Source organism: Tenrec ecaudatus, chromosome 14 (assembly GCF_050624435.1).
Source record: "Tenrec ecaudatus isolate mTenEca1 chromosome 14, mTenEca1.hap1, whole genome shotgun sequence".
NCBI classification, from domain to species: Eukaryota; Metazoa; Chordata; class Mammalia; order Afrosoricida; family Tenrecidae; genus Tenrec; species Tenrec ecaudatus.
Genome location: NC_134543.1, coordinates 86,727,608 through 86,744,030, shown reverse-complemented (window position 1 = coordinate 86,744,030; position 16,423 = coordinate 86,727,608). Strand labels below are relative to the sequence as shown.

Below are 16,423 nucleotides of genomic sequence, written 5' to 3'. Positions count from 1 at the left end.
TAATTTCTTAATGAGGGCTTCATAATGCTCCTAATTTAGGATATTTTATATAGACATACAAGTTACTGGATGAAGCACAAATAGCTTTCACCTTGCCATTTCAAACGACAGCCCAGAGCAGAGGAGTAGACTGTAGGTTGGAGGGAGACATCTTTTTGAAAATTCTGTGTTTGTACTCAGAACCTAAGTACTCAGAGTTTCTGGAATTTATATCGCTAAATATTACCAAACGCACACCAAAAAGCTCACCAAATGCCCATGCCTGTTACCCCATATCTATTTGATGAGATGGGAAATGCAGGGCATGTACTCATGACTTTAAAATGATTGAACTTCCATTACCCAGATTCAGTCATGTGCATTTTGTTTCATTTTGCACTAGCACATCAGGAAAATAAATCCTGAATATTTAGAGAACAAGTGCAATGTTAAAAAGTAAAGAAGCTAATTACTTATCTTTCCTTTTTAACTTGTCTTTAAACGTGGAAGATTAAATATAAGCGTTAAGACCATGGTAATCAACAGAAGTATTGCCACATCACATCCTTCCTGGTCAGTGTTGGTAAGTAATGTATGCTATTACATTTGTATGATGCTGATGGCAACAACAAGCGGTTTTACTTTAAAGGAATGCCACTTTACTCCAAGACATATCTGCCTCCTTTGCATCTTTATAGGACATAAGCAAGACCTCTAACTGAGATGCACATAGTCATATTGAACCTAAAACTCCTTCCCTGGATCTGTTACATGATAAGATGGGTTTAAGTAAGTAGCTAATATGTTTAAGTGCTAATTTTGTGCTTAGTCTTAGCCAGAAATTATCATAGATCATCCCTGACCCAAACCAACATGCTTACAAAATGAGTTTAACTTTGCTTCTTTCTTTCATGGCCATGTAGCAAGAGTGAGGCTCAGAAGTAGGCAAAAGTTGGTTTCTGTCCAGAAGCAGGGTGTATGGTCAAGAAAGGATGGACTAAATTATGTTTTTAATAGATGGTCCTTTTCTACAAATGACATGCCCTTGATCCTCCTTCCTTCTCTCGATTCTTAAACAATGAACACATTTTAAAACATCACATTGACAATAATGTTTCTCTTGATTTGCAGAGTACTGACCCAATGAATGTCTCCAAGCAGGATTCCAGTTTTGCTTCTGTGAGTGAATTTATACTCCTAGGCTTCTCCTTTGAGTGGCAGATCCAGAGCCTCTTATTCTCCCTCTTTACCACAGCCTACGTTATGACCATAACAGGAAACAGTGCTATTCTCTGTGCAGTGTGGTGTGACCAGAGACTTCACACACCCATATACATATTCCTGGGGAATTTCTCCTTCCTAGAGATCTGGTATGTCTCTTCGACAGTCCCCAAGATGCTGGTCAACTTTCTCTCAGAGACAAAAACTATTTCCTTTGCTGGTTGCTTCCTCCAATTCTATTTCTTTTTCTCTTTGGGCATATCTGAATGCTTCCTTTTGGCAGCCATGGCTTTTGATCGGTACCTTGCTATCTGTTGCCCCTTACACTACCCTAATATCATGACTGGGTATCTCTGTGCTAAACTAGTCAGTGTATGCTGGGTTTGTGGGTTTCTGTGGTTCCTGATCCCCATTGTTCTCATGTCTCAGATGCCCTTCTGTGGCCCAAACATCATTGACCATGTTGTGTGTGATCCAGGACCACTGTTTGCATTGGCATGTACTTCTGCACCAAGGATCCAATTGCTTTGCTATACTCTCACCTCCTTAGTTATCTTTGGTAACTTCTTCATCATCCTTGGATCTTATACTCTTGTCCTAGTAGCTGTGTTTCGTGTACCTTCAGCCACTGGAAGATGTAAAGCCTTCTCAACATGTGGATCTCATTTGGCCGTGGTATCACTCTTCTATGGCTCTCTGATGGTCATGTATGTGAGCCCAGGACTCGGGCATTCTGCTGGGATGCAGAAAGTTGCAACACTGTTCTATGCTATGGTGACCCCACTCTTCAACCCTCTCGTCTACAGCCTCCTGAATAAGGACATGAAAGCAGCCTTGAGGAAAGTTGTGGGGCTTTCTAGTGCAAGGTAGTACAGACTACTGGATTCCTCCATGATTAGCTCAGTATAGTCTTGCAATAAATTATCAGAATTCCCTGATTCTCCAATGTTTGAAATAATCATATTGTATCTATTGATACTGATTTCACTACTTTATTGACTTCCTCATCTATGAGATCCTTAGGAGCCCTAGTTTTGGGGCGTTTGGCAGTTCAGTTCCACCAGTGGGTCTATAGGAAAAGCATGAGGCTTCCTGCTCCCATAATGATTTACATCCCGGGAAACACAAAGGGGCAGTTCTACTCTGTCTTATAGAATCTTTATGAGTTGAAGCAAACTCGATGACATTAGACTTGGGGGATTCTTGGATCAATTTGCAATGCTAAAATAGATTATGTTGACCAGTGGAACCATTGAGTTCCTCTTTGACACTTCAACTGTGTATTAGCTATGGAGCCATTAGGTGCTTTTTTTTCTTTTGATACTTTTCACATGGCCTATTTATGATAAAAATCCCTACATTGTGCTTAACTTAAATTTATAAATCAATGATCTATAAAAGTGTAACATTTGTTTGCCTAAAATAAACGAAGAAAACCCTATCTCTTTTCTAATTCTTTATATAATTGACTCGATTACTTGGGTGGTACGGTCATGACCAATGAAGAGACCCTTAGAAAGCCATTTACCCAAAATTTCTACCGCATGGTATTCTAGCCTAATGACATCCAGCTATGTTTTCATATTACACCATTTAGTCTTCTGAAGGGTTTTTATTCCATGTATATAGCGCCATGAAAAGTATTTTAGAATATAAGACTTTGGATGTTTGCTTTTTCACCTAAATAAAATATCTCCACCGAAGAGCTGGAGAGGAAAATGGCTCTCTTGAAGACAAAATATGTTGCTGAATAAAAGCATAGCTATTTTCTCATTGCTATTTTTGCTGAATCATATTATGATTACACTAAGACTGTTACTAAAACAGCATCCCAAATTCAAGCTCTCTAACACAATTCTTTAACTTTAACTATACTTTTACTTAATATGATGTCCATTTTATTTTCTTGTATGAAAAGCTTTATAATTATCATTTTTAAATGGTATGGGTTGTGACCGTCCATGTGTTTAGATGGAAACCTTCCTAGGACAGTTTTCATTGCAAGTAGCTTGAAGGCAGAGAATTAGGAAAAAAGAGATTCCACTACGAGACAAAAATGACCACTTATAGCAGTGGGTCTCAACCTTCCTAATGCTGGAACCCTTTCATGCAGTTCCTCATGTGTGGGGACCCCTCACCCCAGCCATAAAGTTACTTTTGTTGCTACTTCATATCTGCAATTTTGCTACTGTTATGAATTGGGCGAGCCCTGTGAAAGGGTGGTTCAACCCCCAAAGGGGTCATGACCCACAGGTTGAGATCCACTGACTTTTAGCATCAGTACTCAAATTCAGAGATAAGATTACTAAACACTCCTCATATCCTTCTGCCATCTACCACCAATCCTTTTGTTGGCTATTGTTGAGCCCTGGGTGTTGTTAGATCTTTCCCTCTTGTGAGAGAGAGATACTTTAGTCTTTGGCTTCACGTGAGAAAGAATTCATGCAGATGCCTGGTTTGTGATCCAAATGTGTTTTATGCGAGTTAGAAGTAGTTTCAGGTTTTACGGCAAATGGAACTCAAGCCAAACAGAGTCCCCGCACTGTGTGGGATCTCGGCTCCGGGAGTGCTCCCTGCTGTGCTGCACTGGGTAGCAGCTGCTGGGACAGAGAGCCACAGAGAACACTTCTGCCCTTTGCAGGGGCCCACTGGGAGGCATGGTGGACGATACTGGTCGACCCCATTGGCTGAATCGAATTCACCTGGCCTAGACGGGCCATCCAGGTGTAACACCCGCCTAGGTGTACCACCCCTTCCTGGCCAGGAGCTCAAATCTAACAGTATCAGTTCCTCATCCCCCCCACCCCCCACCCTCAAAACTCCCTGATAGATTATACATTGTTATTATTTTCATATCTCACACCGACCGCTGTCTCCCTTCCCCCGTGTTTTCTGTTGTTTGTTCCCCTATAGAGGGGTGCATGGTTATGTGTCAATCATTGCGATGAGTGCCCCCTTTCTCCCTTCCTCGCCCCCTCTTCCCCCTCCCCTTCTGATATCACTATTCCCACTCCTCTTCCTGGATTATGTGTGTCATGAGCTCCCATCCCTTTATATACCTGTGTACATGTTTGGATCTAGTTTGAATTGAGAAGCACTGGGGTCATGGGGGTGAGTGGGGGGTGAGGAGGCATCAAGGAACCAGAGGAATATAGAGTGTTCATTTGGATGCTTACTGCACCCTGATGACTCATCCCTTCCCTGTGGTCCCTCTGTCAGGAGATTGTTCCATTGTCTACAGATGGGCTTTGGATCTCTGCTCCACCCCTCCTCATTCTCAACAATATGTTTTGGTTTGTTCGTTATGTGTCTAAAGCAGGATGATTTTGTAAAATAGGTCCTGGTAAGTGGTTTTCTTAGGGGATATGAAAAGAGAAAATATATTCCACTTTCTACTGTGTGTCCTGGTGGTTTGTTTTTTTTTTTTTCGGGGGAGGTGGGGTGGCTCCCTTTAAGCCTGTGTTAAACTGACTAAGCTTTAAATCTCCCTCAGTTGCAATTAATTCCCTCAAACAATAAAGTTTGTTTATATAACAAATACAATATTGTTGTATTTTAAAAGAAATTAGCATGTTTCCTCTAATTAAAACTATTCAAAACAATAATAAACACCGCTACACTTATTACTTCATTTACTACTCAAAGCAGTTAGATTGGTACATGTTATCTATAATTTATTGAGGATGAAAGAGAACCAAAGAGTTTAGGTCGTATCTGATCAGGTGGGCTAACTCAAGAGCCCACATTCTTGACTACCAATGGGGAAAAGGGCCAACACTCTGAAACGTGTGCTAATTATTGAACCTTTCCATTTTGATTTTTCCGAACTATAAAATGAGCTAGTGGCTATGACAAATAAATGAGGTAAACCTGAGTAGTACCTGAGACATAGCATTATTGAATTGATGGATGTTATAATATTATTAATCAACTTAATATTATCTTTAATAATGTTATTTTCATTAAACTATCTCTTATTATAAATACTATTAATACCACCGTATTATCTTTTAGAGCTCCTTATCATTCACAAAATACTTTAGCATACTCTCTCAGTGCATCCTCACAAAAATTGTGTGATATAGAGTATATAAAGTCTTAATTCATAAATGAAATGCAAAGAAAACAAGTGTCTTTTCAGAGGTCACATGGATAGTAAGTAGAGGAGGCCGTTCTAGGGACTTCAAGTTCAGTAAGTGCTCTCGGGTAGCATCAGGCCTCTGCTGGGACGAGGGCTAAAGCGCCAGCAGCTGCCGCAGAAGACCTCCAGCACCACACCGTCACAGAGCTGAATGTGCCCCAAACAAATATGGTAAAAGAGCAACGAATGTTAGAAGACTTATAAGCATTGTATGTTCTATTATTTTAAATTAATTGGAGATTTATTATTTCAAGTTAAGGGAGCTTAATTATAAGAAGTATTTAAGACATAAAATGTTTAGTAGTTATTAGGTGAAAAAGACCACAGAGGACTATTATTATATCATTTCCATGCAAATTTTAAGTAATGGTGTTATGGGTCATTTAAATTTATTCATCCTTCTTTTAGGTCTGTAGTTATTTACATACTTTTCATGATGATTTTTATCTAACTTGCACAGGATAAAAAATCAGAAAAGAATTATTGGGTGAGGGATATAAAATTTAGAGAAAAAAATTTTAGAGCAAAACTTTAAGACACGTAACTGTATCTTTCATCTTTTTACACATATGGAAAAAATGATGCTACTGTCTTTACTAAGCCTTACAGTTTCTGCACTTTCACAGCTTTTTGAGAATGTTTTAATGTGGTGTTACTTTGAAGAGAAGATTGAATGTGGCTCCCTAGTGGCATGTTGGGCTGCTAACTGCAAGGTCAGCAGTTCAAGCCATGCTGCTGGAGACAAATGAGACTTTCAGCTCCCATAAAAAGAAAAGAAAAAGAAATGCAAAAACTAAGATATCTCTGTCTGTCCAGTACAGTGGACACTGACCGCTGAGGCTATTGACACTGCAATTAAAATTAAAATATAAAGAGCAGTTCATCAGTGGCTCATAGTTCAAGTGTTCACGTGATGACTGGGTCAATTATTTATCAAACCACAAGTAATTTAGTCAGCATCCTTTAAGGAAAGCTCCTGCCCAGTATGTTCTTACTGTTTTTGAGAGACTTTTTCTTTCATCCAAATAGCTTCACATCTTTGTTATATAAGCAAGGCAATAAAGTTGATCTGTAGTAGTTTAAATAGCAAGTGATATTTTGGAAAAGACAAATTGGTTAGATCCATTATAAAAATGAATACAAATTAGTGGGAGGGTGGAGAAGGGAGGGGAAAAAAGGAGCTGATACCAAGGGCTCAAGCAGAAAGAAAATATTTTGAAAATGATGAAGGCAACATATGTCAAAGGTCCTTGACACAATTGATGTGTGGATTGTTATAAGATCTGTAAGAGCACTCAATAAAATGATTTTTCATTAAAAAGTAAAGAATAGAAAAGAAAAAAGATTGACAACCTCAGAAACCCAAAGGAGCAGTTCTTTTCTGTCCAATAGGGTCTTTGTGAGTTGAAATCACGTTAGTGGCAGTGAATGTGAAGTGTGGGTTGTTTGTTTGTTTGTTTGTTTGTTTGGAATGCTTCTATCTCACCCAGAATGGACTCTTACTAAGTCTGGGTTTGCAGTTCTTGGAGAAGCTGCTTGAAACAGATTGAAAAGAACGGGAAAGGGTGGAAATGCCACACAGAAAAAGAGTTCCCAACCCGTCTTCCCAAAGAGGACCGTGTTCTAGCTCAGGTCTTCCTTCCCCCAACTTACTGCTTTTCATTTTTTTCATAAAAAGAAAATTAGAATAACTAAAGTAGTAAAGAAGTCACCTATCTGCTCAGTTCCCTCTTTTCTTTTAATTACATATTCAAATGTCTATCTCTTGGGGGAAAAAAACATAAAATGTAAGTCACTATTCAGATATAGACTTTAAATCATCCTAGTTAAAAAAACCTAGTAAAGTGGATACTTTCTAAGAGTCACCTTCAAAATGATAACTTTGAATAGACAATGTTTATTAAATAACTCATTTTTCTCCACATGATACCCACTTGAGGAAAAGAGGCAAGGAAGAAGTTCAAGAGCTCTTCAAGAAGCCAGAACTACTGGCTTCCGTATTTTACATTCTGTACATAGACTCATATTCTATTAGACTTGATTCTACTGCATAAAATATAAGACCCGCTAGCAGTAGTTAATATAAGATAAAGAAATGGGGTTTTTCACACCTAAAATCATCTAGAGGTAATTAGTTCATGGCAGTGGCAGCCTAGAGAAGCAGAATTCCGACATGTCTTCAGGAACCTAGACTCTCCTGGCTTTTGTACCTATTCTTTTGATCTCATGTTTCTGTCAGGTCACCTATCTTTAAGGAAGGCAGCTGAAGTTCCAGGCAACAAGGAAGAGGCCAGCCTATATTCCATTTCTATTTTTTGTTGAACAGAAATATGCCACATAATGTACTCTTTTACAAGAGAGGTGTGACGTTTGGTTTTTCTAACTGGGCATTTTAGTTTCAATATGGAATTAAATTAGGAAGGAAGGCTAGGGCAAAAAGACAATATTAAGCATACATCTAGCACATTCTGCCACCAATATATTGAACATAAAATAGCAACTTATAACATTATATAAAGAAAGCAAACTTGCATATATCATTTTACAGAGTTGAGATATAATAACCCCCATAATAATGGCATAAAGTTTAAAAATTAAATCTCTTAATATACAATCGAATATTTTAGAGGGTTCAGTATCCAATTGCATTTTATCCAGTTTTGTGTTGTGAGTGGTGCATTATTTTAAGGCTTTTGCATATTTAAAATTGTGTGGTCTTTCAAACCATAATTTGAAGACTCTAAGCTGCTTTTAATCTTAAATATTTTCATTTTGTTATTAGTATTCTATGCCAGGAATGCGACATTCTAGAGGAGTGGTATCTCATCTCATTCATCATCAAAAAGAACATTTCAATAGCATTTTTCCAAGACAGTTCAGAGGGGTAGGAAAGAAGGTGAGGGATGGAAACAGGGAGCACCGGAGAAAGGGATGGTGCATGGAGAGCATTGCCATGATGAATTGAATCCAAATATCTAGGAATTATCTAATGTAAAGCTATGACATATTGTGTAAACCCTCACCTGATTCACAATAAAAACTTTTTTTAATTGATCATTTTATTGGGGCTCTTACAGATATTATAATAATCCATTGATCAATTATATCTAGCAAACTTGTACAGATGCTCACAATAAAAGTTTTAAAAGAAAGTGAATATAGCAATGGAATTCCACTTTAGGGAGTTGATACTCATTTTAAGCAAATATTTAGATTAGCTTAAACATTAATAAAGACAGTTAGTAGCAGGACTTTGAAAGATAAAACCATTAATAATCAAAAAACGGAAGCTAACTTATGAAGACTAAGATTTTAGTCACAGCTTATGAATATGAAGGAAGAAGGAACATGCATTTTTCTCTCCAATCCATAAACAGAGGAAAAAATGCCTCATCTGGTACTTGAAAAATGAATACTTGGAACAAAAGAGAGAAGAACTGCTTTAATGTGTCCGCTTAAAGTGTAGCAATTTTTGCTATCAGAACAAAGACAGAAAAGCAAACAAAATATTCAAGAAAGATTTTAGTCAAATATTAAAAAATCAAACTTAGGAGACCTTCTTTTCTGTAAAATACTAAATGACAAAACCCCAAAATACTAAATGGCTCTGATTTCATGGCCTCATTCCTAGAAACGTTTAAATGACCATGGCATGTGGTGGGGCCGAGGTGCGGAACAGGAAATGGTCTGGTCAGATTAAGTCTACTTGTCATTTTCTTCCTCCTGCCCCTTAGTTTGAAAGTCAAGGTCCCTATGATTAATTAGGCCATGCCCACTACAAAGGAGAGCTTACTGTTAAGACTCTGGCAGGGGTCCGGTGGAAGTGAGGTGGGGAAGAGGAATGTTGGACATGGTGCAGTTTGTTGTTCTGAAGAGGAAGAAACCCCCTCCAGGGAATTGGAGAAGGAAGGCCTTGTTCTTCAAACTGCTGGAGGGTACAATAGGGAAGTCGTGAGAACGGAAATCCCAAGTCAAATGGGAAAAGAGGAAACATGAAAGGGGAAGTTAAATGTGAGGTGAAAGATACAGTGGAAGAGAGCCTGAAAGTTTCACAAAGAGGTTCTCCTCTCCCTTCTGGCACTTCCTACCTCGGTCTGAGAGAGGACACACACTGAGAGGATCACTGCAGAAACGGTTTGCACCTTTATTACAATCGAAGGCGAAAGAGCATCTAACCCCACGCCACTGATCTCCTTATTCCCGCCTCAAAGGTAAGCAGAAAATGCCCCAATGCCAGTCGCGATGTGGTAGACTTTGTGGAGCAAACAGTGAAACTTTATGGGGAGGAAGGTGTAAATTAAATTATTTTAAAGGAGTCCGGCACGACATAGAGAGTCCAGCCATCTCGACAGAGGAATCAGGAGCTAACTACGAGCTATTCAGGACCGAAGGACCTAGCAGAGTAAGGCTTACCAGAACTTACCCTGTCAAACGAGACACTGTCCTTTGTAGACAGTGTAGGTGGTGCTTCATTAGTCACGTTGGTAATTCCTGGGTCCATAGGACCATCTGGCCCTTTATCCTACTCCACAATTCAGGATTATTCAATATTCCTAGAATCTCAAAGTAGCTGTATCTCTTTGTTCTGGAATGCCATAACTAATCCAGCACTAGAAATGTTCCTAGATGTCAGAAGTTAGGGGGAAATTCAAGCATAGCACAGCATACTATTTGCACGGCCAGAGGCTGCAGGGGGCTCAAGAAATAGTCCTTCAAGCCAGGAACATGAATGGGAATAGCAATACCAAAAGGGTGGGGAGAAGGGGGGAGAGTTGGTGGGGAAGGGGGTACCAGTTGCAATGAATGGCACATAACCCCACACACTCCTCCAGGGGGATGAACAACAGAAACCAGAGGGAAGGAAGTGAAAACAATAACAATCTATAATCTAGCAAGGGGCCACTGGGGGAGGGGGGCCGCAGGAGGGAAGCACAGCTGATCCCCAGGGCTCAATAGAAAGTAAATGTCTGGAAAAGAACAATGGTAATATAGGTAATATGTCTGATACGATTGATGTGTGGATGGTAACAAGAGTTGTAAGAGCTTCCAATTAAATTAGCTTTTAAAAAAAGAAGAAATAGTCCTTCAAAAATCAAGGGACTAACCCCTGGAAACGGAACGAGGTGTTGTGTGGTAGCCTGAGGTGGTGCAGTTACTGTGCTCAGGTGCTACACAAAAGGTTGAGAGTTTGAGCTTAGCTAGAAGCTGCTCCACAGAAAGGTGCCTGGCATTGTATTTCCAGAATATCAGCCACGTGGAACCCTTTGGAGCCCAGTTCTGCTCTGGCACCAAGAGGGTCACCATGTACTCAAAAGTCAATGGCTTGATCAGCGGGTGTATTGAGTCAAGGCCATGATGAAGTTGATGGGTTTACAAGATTGAGTCATGTAGATAATGCCTCCTGGGCCCTTCTCTTCAGACCGCTGCCCCTCTCTAAAGTCTGAGACGTAGATGAGCTAGGAAATGATAGCAGTTGCGGGCTTGTTTCTCCAGAGAAACGGGTTTGGTACTTCCAACACCATCTTCGTAGTGATCGCCCAAATGTGCTATCCTCGTGGTGAACTCAAGGGGGAAACATAAAGCAGACCAGTGCATCCCTCCCTGCTAATTGAGAGTCATTGGGGACACACCATCTTTAATACTAAATCCTCCTCTAACTTATTCAGTTACTGAATAACTCCAAGCCCTCCCCTGTGAGCAATGCCTGTCACTTACGGTTGATTGGCACCTATCTCTCTGCACTCAGCCTGGGGATAGCATAGTGCCGGGCAGCATTTTGTTCTATTGTGTGGAGGTCCTCACCTATTGGGAGCATCTAACAACATATTCGGGAGTTGCCATTTCAGGATTCCTGCTTCTACCCATCTTTTCAGGCATTTAAATAGTGGCTATGCGGTTATTGCCTAATTTATAAAGGAGAATGAGAGGTCTTACCAAGGAGAGGAACCAAAAAATCAGTGAGGAGAGGATAATACAACCTCCATCCTCCAGCTCTGTTGTCTAACCACAAAAATAGCAAGACTTCCTGTTTCCTTTGTTTTCCAACTCTTTCTTTTCCCTGCTTTCTTCCTCTACTTTGCACCTTTTTCTGTGAAATAACTTTCAGGTCAGGAATCTCTTTATTTTCCGTAAACTCCACAGTAGAATTCACTTGAAGTCTTTTCCCTTGTTCTGCCTGAAAATGACTACCACGGAAAGAAAACCAAGTTCCAGGCACAAACACTTGGATGGTTGCCCAGTTCTGTCACTGTCTGCTTCAAGGGCCTTGGTCCCTTGGTCTCTCTGACATTCAGGGGCCCCATCAATAAATCAGACATGTATCATGTGATGGGGATCAAATGAGTGAATAAGTTCAGATCTTTTCATGTGTGCACCATCACCATTCTTCCCCTCCATTCCACCCATGCTTTCTTAAAGACATGTAGACTTGCTTCAGAGTCAGGGAAGTAGCCCATTCATAAACTGAACGCTCCCTCCAAAAGAAACTCCAAAACCTGACAGCCACTGCCAGGAGGAGGATTGGTAAATGTCACCACTGTCATCTGTCCCCAGCCACAAGCTTTACTTGTTGGCCTCTTTCTTTTTCCAACTCCACTGGCTCTCTATGTGCAGGGAAAGCTCACGGGAGTGGCACCACCTGAGTTCTCTAGTCAGCCAAGGGTCTCCTTTGTATCTTAACCACAGGACTGCATATCCGGGTGTTATAGAACACCCCTCAAGGTGCTATATTGGCCCACAGGGCTTGGGTGGGGATGGTTGACTTTAATAGGACTAACGTCTATCTCGTTTCTCCTTCTTCCCTAGAAGAAGCACGAAGGATGAAAAGACCTTTGCTGTCCTTTACCGTCCTCTCTCTCTTGATGAGCTTGGGCTGCGCATGGACTACCCCCGGTTGTACCGTAGCAGATAGCTCCCTGTTCTCGAACATCTCCTCCTACATCCCATTTTGTTCCTTGGCGCCAGGACTGCAGTTTTTTGCATCGTGCTCCCATGTAAATGACCTGGCTCAGACCCTGGCAGCGCTACCCAGTAGATTAGAGGCACTGTGCCTCCAGGGCACGGTGCAGGCCCTACCAGCTAATGCTTTTGGCCGCTTCCCCATACTAAAGCTACTGAGACTACAACTAGGCCCCATCAGGGTAACATCTGGAGCATTTCAAGGAGTGACCCAGCTGCAGCATCTTTTCTTTGAGCACCCTGCTCCCTGTTGCCTAAGTCTGTTCCTCCCTCCAGATGCTCTCCAGCCCTTTGGACTCCTCAGAAGCCTTTCGTTCGAAGGCTATTGCCTGAATTCTAGCCACAGCATCCGGTTGCCGCTCAGTCTGAGTCATCTGTCCATGCAGCACAGCTGTATGACAGACCTGAAAGAACTGAAAGGATTATTCCCAAGCCTTGTACCTGATTCCTCTCCAATAGGCAGCTCTAGTTCATGGTCTCCCTTCCTGGAAGTGCTGGACCTCTCTGCCAACCTACAGCTCAGGCGAGTTGATGGCAGAGCCTTGAAAGGCCTCCAGCTGCATTCTCTGAGACTAGAGGGCACCCCACTAAACGCAGGAGAGCTCCTAGGCGCGGGCTTGCTTCGCTTGGATTCCCTCTCCCTTGTGGGGACGGCTATCGAAAAGCTGCCCAGCGATGTGATGGCAAACTTTGAGCTTTGCGCACTCGACCTTGGGAGGAACCAAATCCAGAACATAGAGGATGACGACCTCCCAGACCGCCACTCCCTGGAGCTCCTCAACCTCCATGCCAACAGCCTGCACGCACTGCCCACCAGGTTCTTCAGCGCCTTGCCCCAACTTCAAAGACTTAACCTGTCCATGAATCATCTGGGCCCAACCTTAGTGCTTCCAGCAGGGCCAGTTAGCTCAAACCTGAGCATGCTAGATCTCTCCCACAACTGGCTCAGTGCTCTGCCCTCAAAGGCCTTCTTCTCTCTTCCTCAACTCCAGGAGCTCTGGCTGGGTGGTAACAACATCTTCCACCTATCCAGTGAGATGCTCTTGGGGATGAGGTGTCTAAAGACCCTAGATCTGAGCTGGAACCAAATTAAAGTGCTGGAGCCAGGCTGGCTCTCCTCTCTTCCTGCTCTCACCTCACTGAACCTCCTGGGAACCCATATTGAGAATTTCTCTGGCCGGCTACTCCAGGGTCCCCAGCAGCTGAGCCATCTACAGCTGGGTTCTCCTGAATTCCTCACACTCTACAATCCTTGGCCTTCGACTCTTCTCAGCTTACAGATAAGGGCAGAAGGAGTGGAGTTTAAATTCTCCCTTAGAGAAGCCTTCCTGTCCTTAGAGAACCTTACCTTACAAGTTCACTGGGTGTTTCCACTTCAAACAAACACCACATTTCATTTGCCTTCCCTTCATCACCTCACCCTGAGAGGCTTCAATGGTATTTTCTCTAGCCATCAAACCTACCAATTCTTCCCACAACTTCCTCTCCTGGAGTACCTGCACATCTGGTCTGATCCTTCGGGGACAGAGCATGTACAACTGTCGGGGGTGCCCAGGCTGCGGGTGCTGGAGCTGGGAGATCTGACTGGCTTCTATCCATCAGGCCAAATGAAACTGGAGGAGATACTGATGCAGGTGCCTCAATTAGAGGTGTTGGCTTTGAGCAACGTGAACTTGGAGGACCTCTCTGTCTCCAGTTTCAGGGGCCTTCACTTGCTCCGGTTGCTGCTGCTGAACTCCGAATGGGTTCTGGGTCTACACCGCAATCTCCAGGAACTCATGCCCCAGATGCCTCAATATGTTTATTTCTCAGATGTCATCTTCAAGTGCCAGTGTGAAAACTCTTGGGTAGAACCTTGGGCAGCACGGACCCCAAACACCTTTGTGTATGGGCTAGAGAATTCCATCTGTAGGGCGAATGACTCTGACTGCTCCCAGACTCCATTTCTCGCTTTCCTTTCTGCGTACTGCCTAGAAGATCTTGAGTTTCAGAGCTTTCTAACCAGCTTCACTCTGGTGCTTCTGCTGACCAGTTTTGCTCTGCTGGGCAGCCCTAACTGTCCCTGGCTCCACCATCTCTCTGCCCTATGCCGTGCCTGGTGGTTGAAGATGGGTGGCTGGCACCACAGAAGCCAGTATGTCTATGATGTTTTTATATCCTATTGTGGGCAGGACCAAGCCTGGGTGCTGGCCGAGCTGATTCCTGCCCTGGAAAAGCCTTTCCCAGATGGTGAGGGCTTGAGGCTATGTCTGCCAGAGAGGGACTTTGGGGTTGGGCAGGACCGGGTGGATGCAATGGCTGCCAGTATGGAGTGCAGCAGAGCCACCCTTTGTGTGCTCAGCCGCCATGCCCTGGGAAGTCCCTGGAGCAATCTAGAGTTAAGACTGGCCACCTACCACATGGTGGCCAAGCCCGGAACTGCTCGCCTCCTGCTGCTCTTTCTGGAGCCTATTGATCGGCAGCAGCTATGCGGCTACCATCGCCTTGCTCGGTGGCTCCAGCAGGAGGATTACTTGGATTTTCCCAAAAGGAGTGTCGACTGGGAGGCTTTCTGGAACAAACTTCGGAAAAGGCTAAGGAAAGCTGTACAAGAAAGAGAGGATTAGGGACTGTAAGGACCTTCTGCCACACGGAAGTAGCGCTCTACAGATCCCTCGATCACTTCGCACCGCGCAGGACAGACTCACAGAGGGTTTTATAGGCAATTCTTAGCTCGAGCTCAGTTGCTCCCTAAGAACAATACAGTGACGAAATCAAATCCCCACCGCATAATATGTTCAAAAGCACTCCGAGGCAAGCAAGGTTGCCATTCCAAATAAAAGGTCTACTACCTGTTAGACTTCTCCAATCACAGGAAACTCTAAGAAAAAAAGGCTAAACTCTCTAGAATTGCAACTGGGCTTTTCAAAATGAATTTGTTCTCCCTCTGTTGAAAGCAGTGTGTTTATTTGGACTTGGTAAATAATCTACTTTATTCTGGAAGAAAGGGCCGCTACTTGTTAGGGCCCTGGAGTTGGGTTGAAACTAAACATGCAATTCACCAACCGCTCAACAAATTTAAAGAACTTTGCCAATTTCTGGAATTTTCCCAGTATTATGTGGGTGGGAACAATACTTTGATCCCATATTGCATATAGAGGAGCCAAGCATATAAAGGTCAAGTGATTTACCAAGCTGCAAAGCCAGTATATCAAGAATTTCAAATGTGGACTCAGTTCCTCTGACTCAGAATCCAGTGTTCCATGTCCACTACCCTACTGATGTCCAGTCATCTCTAGCCAGTGACAACTTTAATATTCTCTAAAGTTAAAACCAGTAAACATGTGGCAAACATCTTATAAATATACCCACATAAGATCTATTTTTCCAGAACTGTCCTAAAGAAAAAAATCATGCATTCCCATAAATTTACATAAAAATCTTTATGTTTCCCCAACTAGATGAATGATAGGACAACAAGGGCTGCACTCCTAAGTATGGTGATCACAAAACCATGAGCCTTGATGAGACAAGGAAGAGTTAATGCTCAGGATATATTATTGAAAAAAGACTCAGGATACACTGTTAAATAACAATATTTACAAACTGTATGCACAATGGTTCGAAATTTTAAGAGAAAATTACATATGTGTCTGACAGATAAAATATGTAGACAGAAGACTAGTTATGCGAATTAGAAATCACCTTAGAAGTGTGATTGTCGTGAACAACAAGAGATCTAAAACTGATAGCAAAAAAGTCTGGTTGAGTTCGATCAAGGGCAATGTAACTGAGAGGAATTATTGAGATCTGATGTGTATTTATATTAAGATATAACATTAGGGATATATACTATGCACATATATTTATATGTTAAGTATTAAGGAAGCAGACAGACATTGAGCCTCTACTCACGGCTGATGGTGCCTCGCTATACCAAGAAATAGCATCTGGGGTCTTAAAAGTTTGAAGTTAAACAAGCAGCCATCTTGCAGGGAAGCAAAAAGGCCCACATGGAAGAAGCATACAAACCCATGGGACCACGAGGTGTCGACAGGATCAGGTATCAGGCATCAGAAGACCCAAAACAATCACATCAATGGGAATGGATCAGAGTGGAGACCCAAAGTCCATCTGTAGACTATT

General features: G+C 42.2%; 2 protein-coding genes across 2 annotated transcripts; both read left to right on the top strand.

The window, feature by feature from the left end:
- The first annotated feature begins 1,104 nt into the window (after nt 1-1,104).
- Nucleotides 1,105-2,070, top strand: LOC142425954 (olfactory receptor 11H12-like). Its single transcript, XM_075531421.1, has one exon. The coding sequence runs from the start codon at nt 1,123-1,125 to the stop codon at nt 2,068-2,070; it is 948 nt and encodes a 315-aa protein (XP_075387536.1). The 5' UTR covers nt 1,105-1,122.
- A 10,089-nt stretch (nt 2,071-12,159) lies between these two features.
- Nucleotides 12,160-14,904, top strand: LOC142425488 (toll-like receptor 11). Its single transcript, XM_075530741.1, has one exon. It carries the CDS (start codon nt 12,160-12,162, stop codon nt 14,902-14,904), a length of 2,745 nt encoding a protein of 914 aa, XP_075386856.1.
- Nucleotides 14,905-16,423: the final 1,519 nt, after the last annotated feature.

Bases quoted from the DNA above. Each gene is read 5' to 3' on its own strand.
- LOC142425954 (XM_075531421.1), top strand. From the start codon at position 1,123: ATGAATGTCTCCAAGCAGGATTCCAGTTTTGCTTCTGTGAGTGAATTT.
- LOC142425488 (XM_075530741.1), top strand. From the start codon at position 12,160: ATGAAAAGACCTTTGCTGTCCTTTACCGTCCTCTCTCTCTTGATGAGC.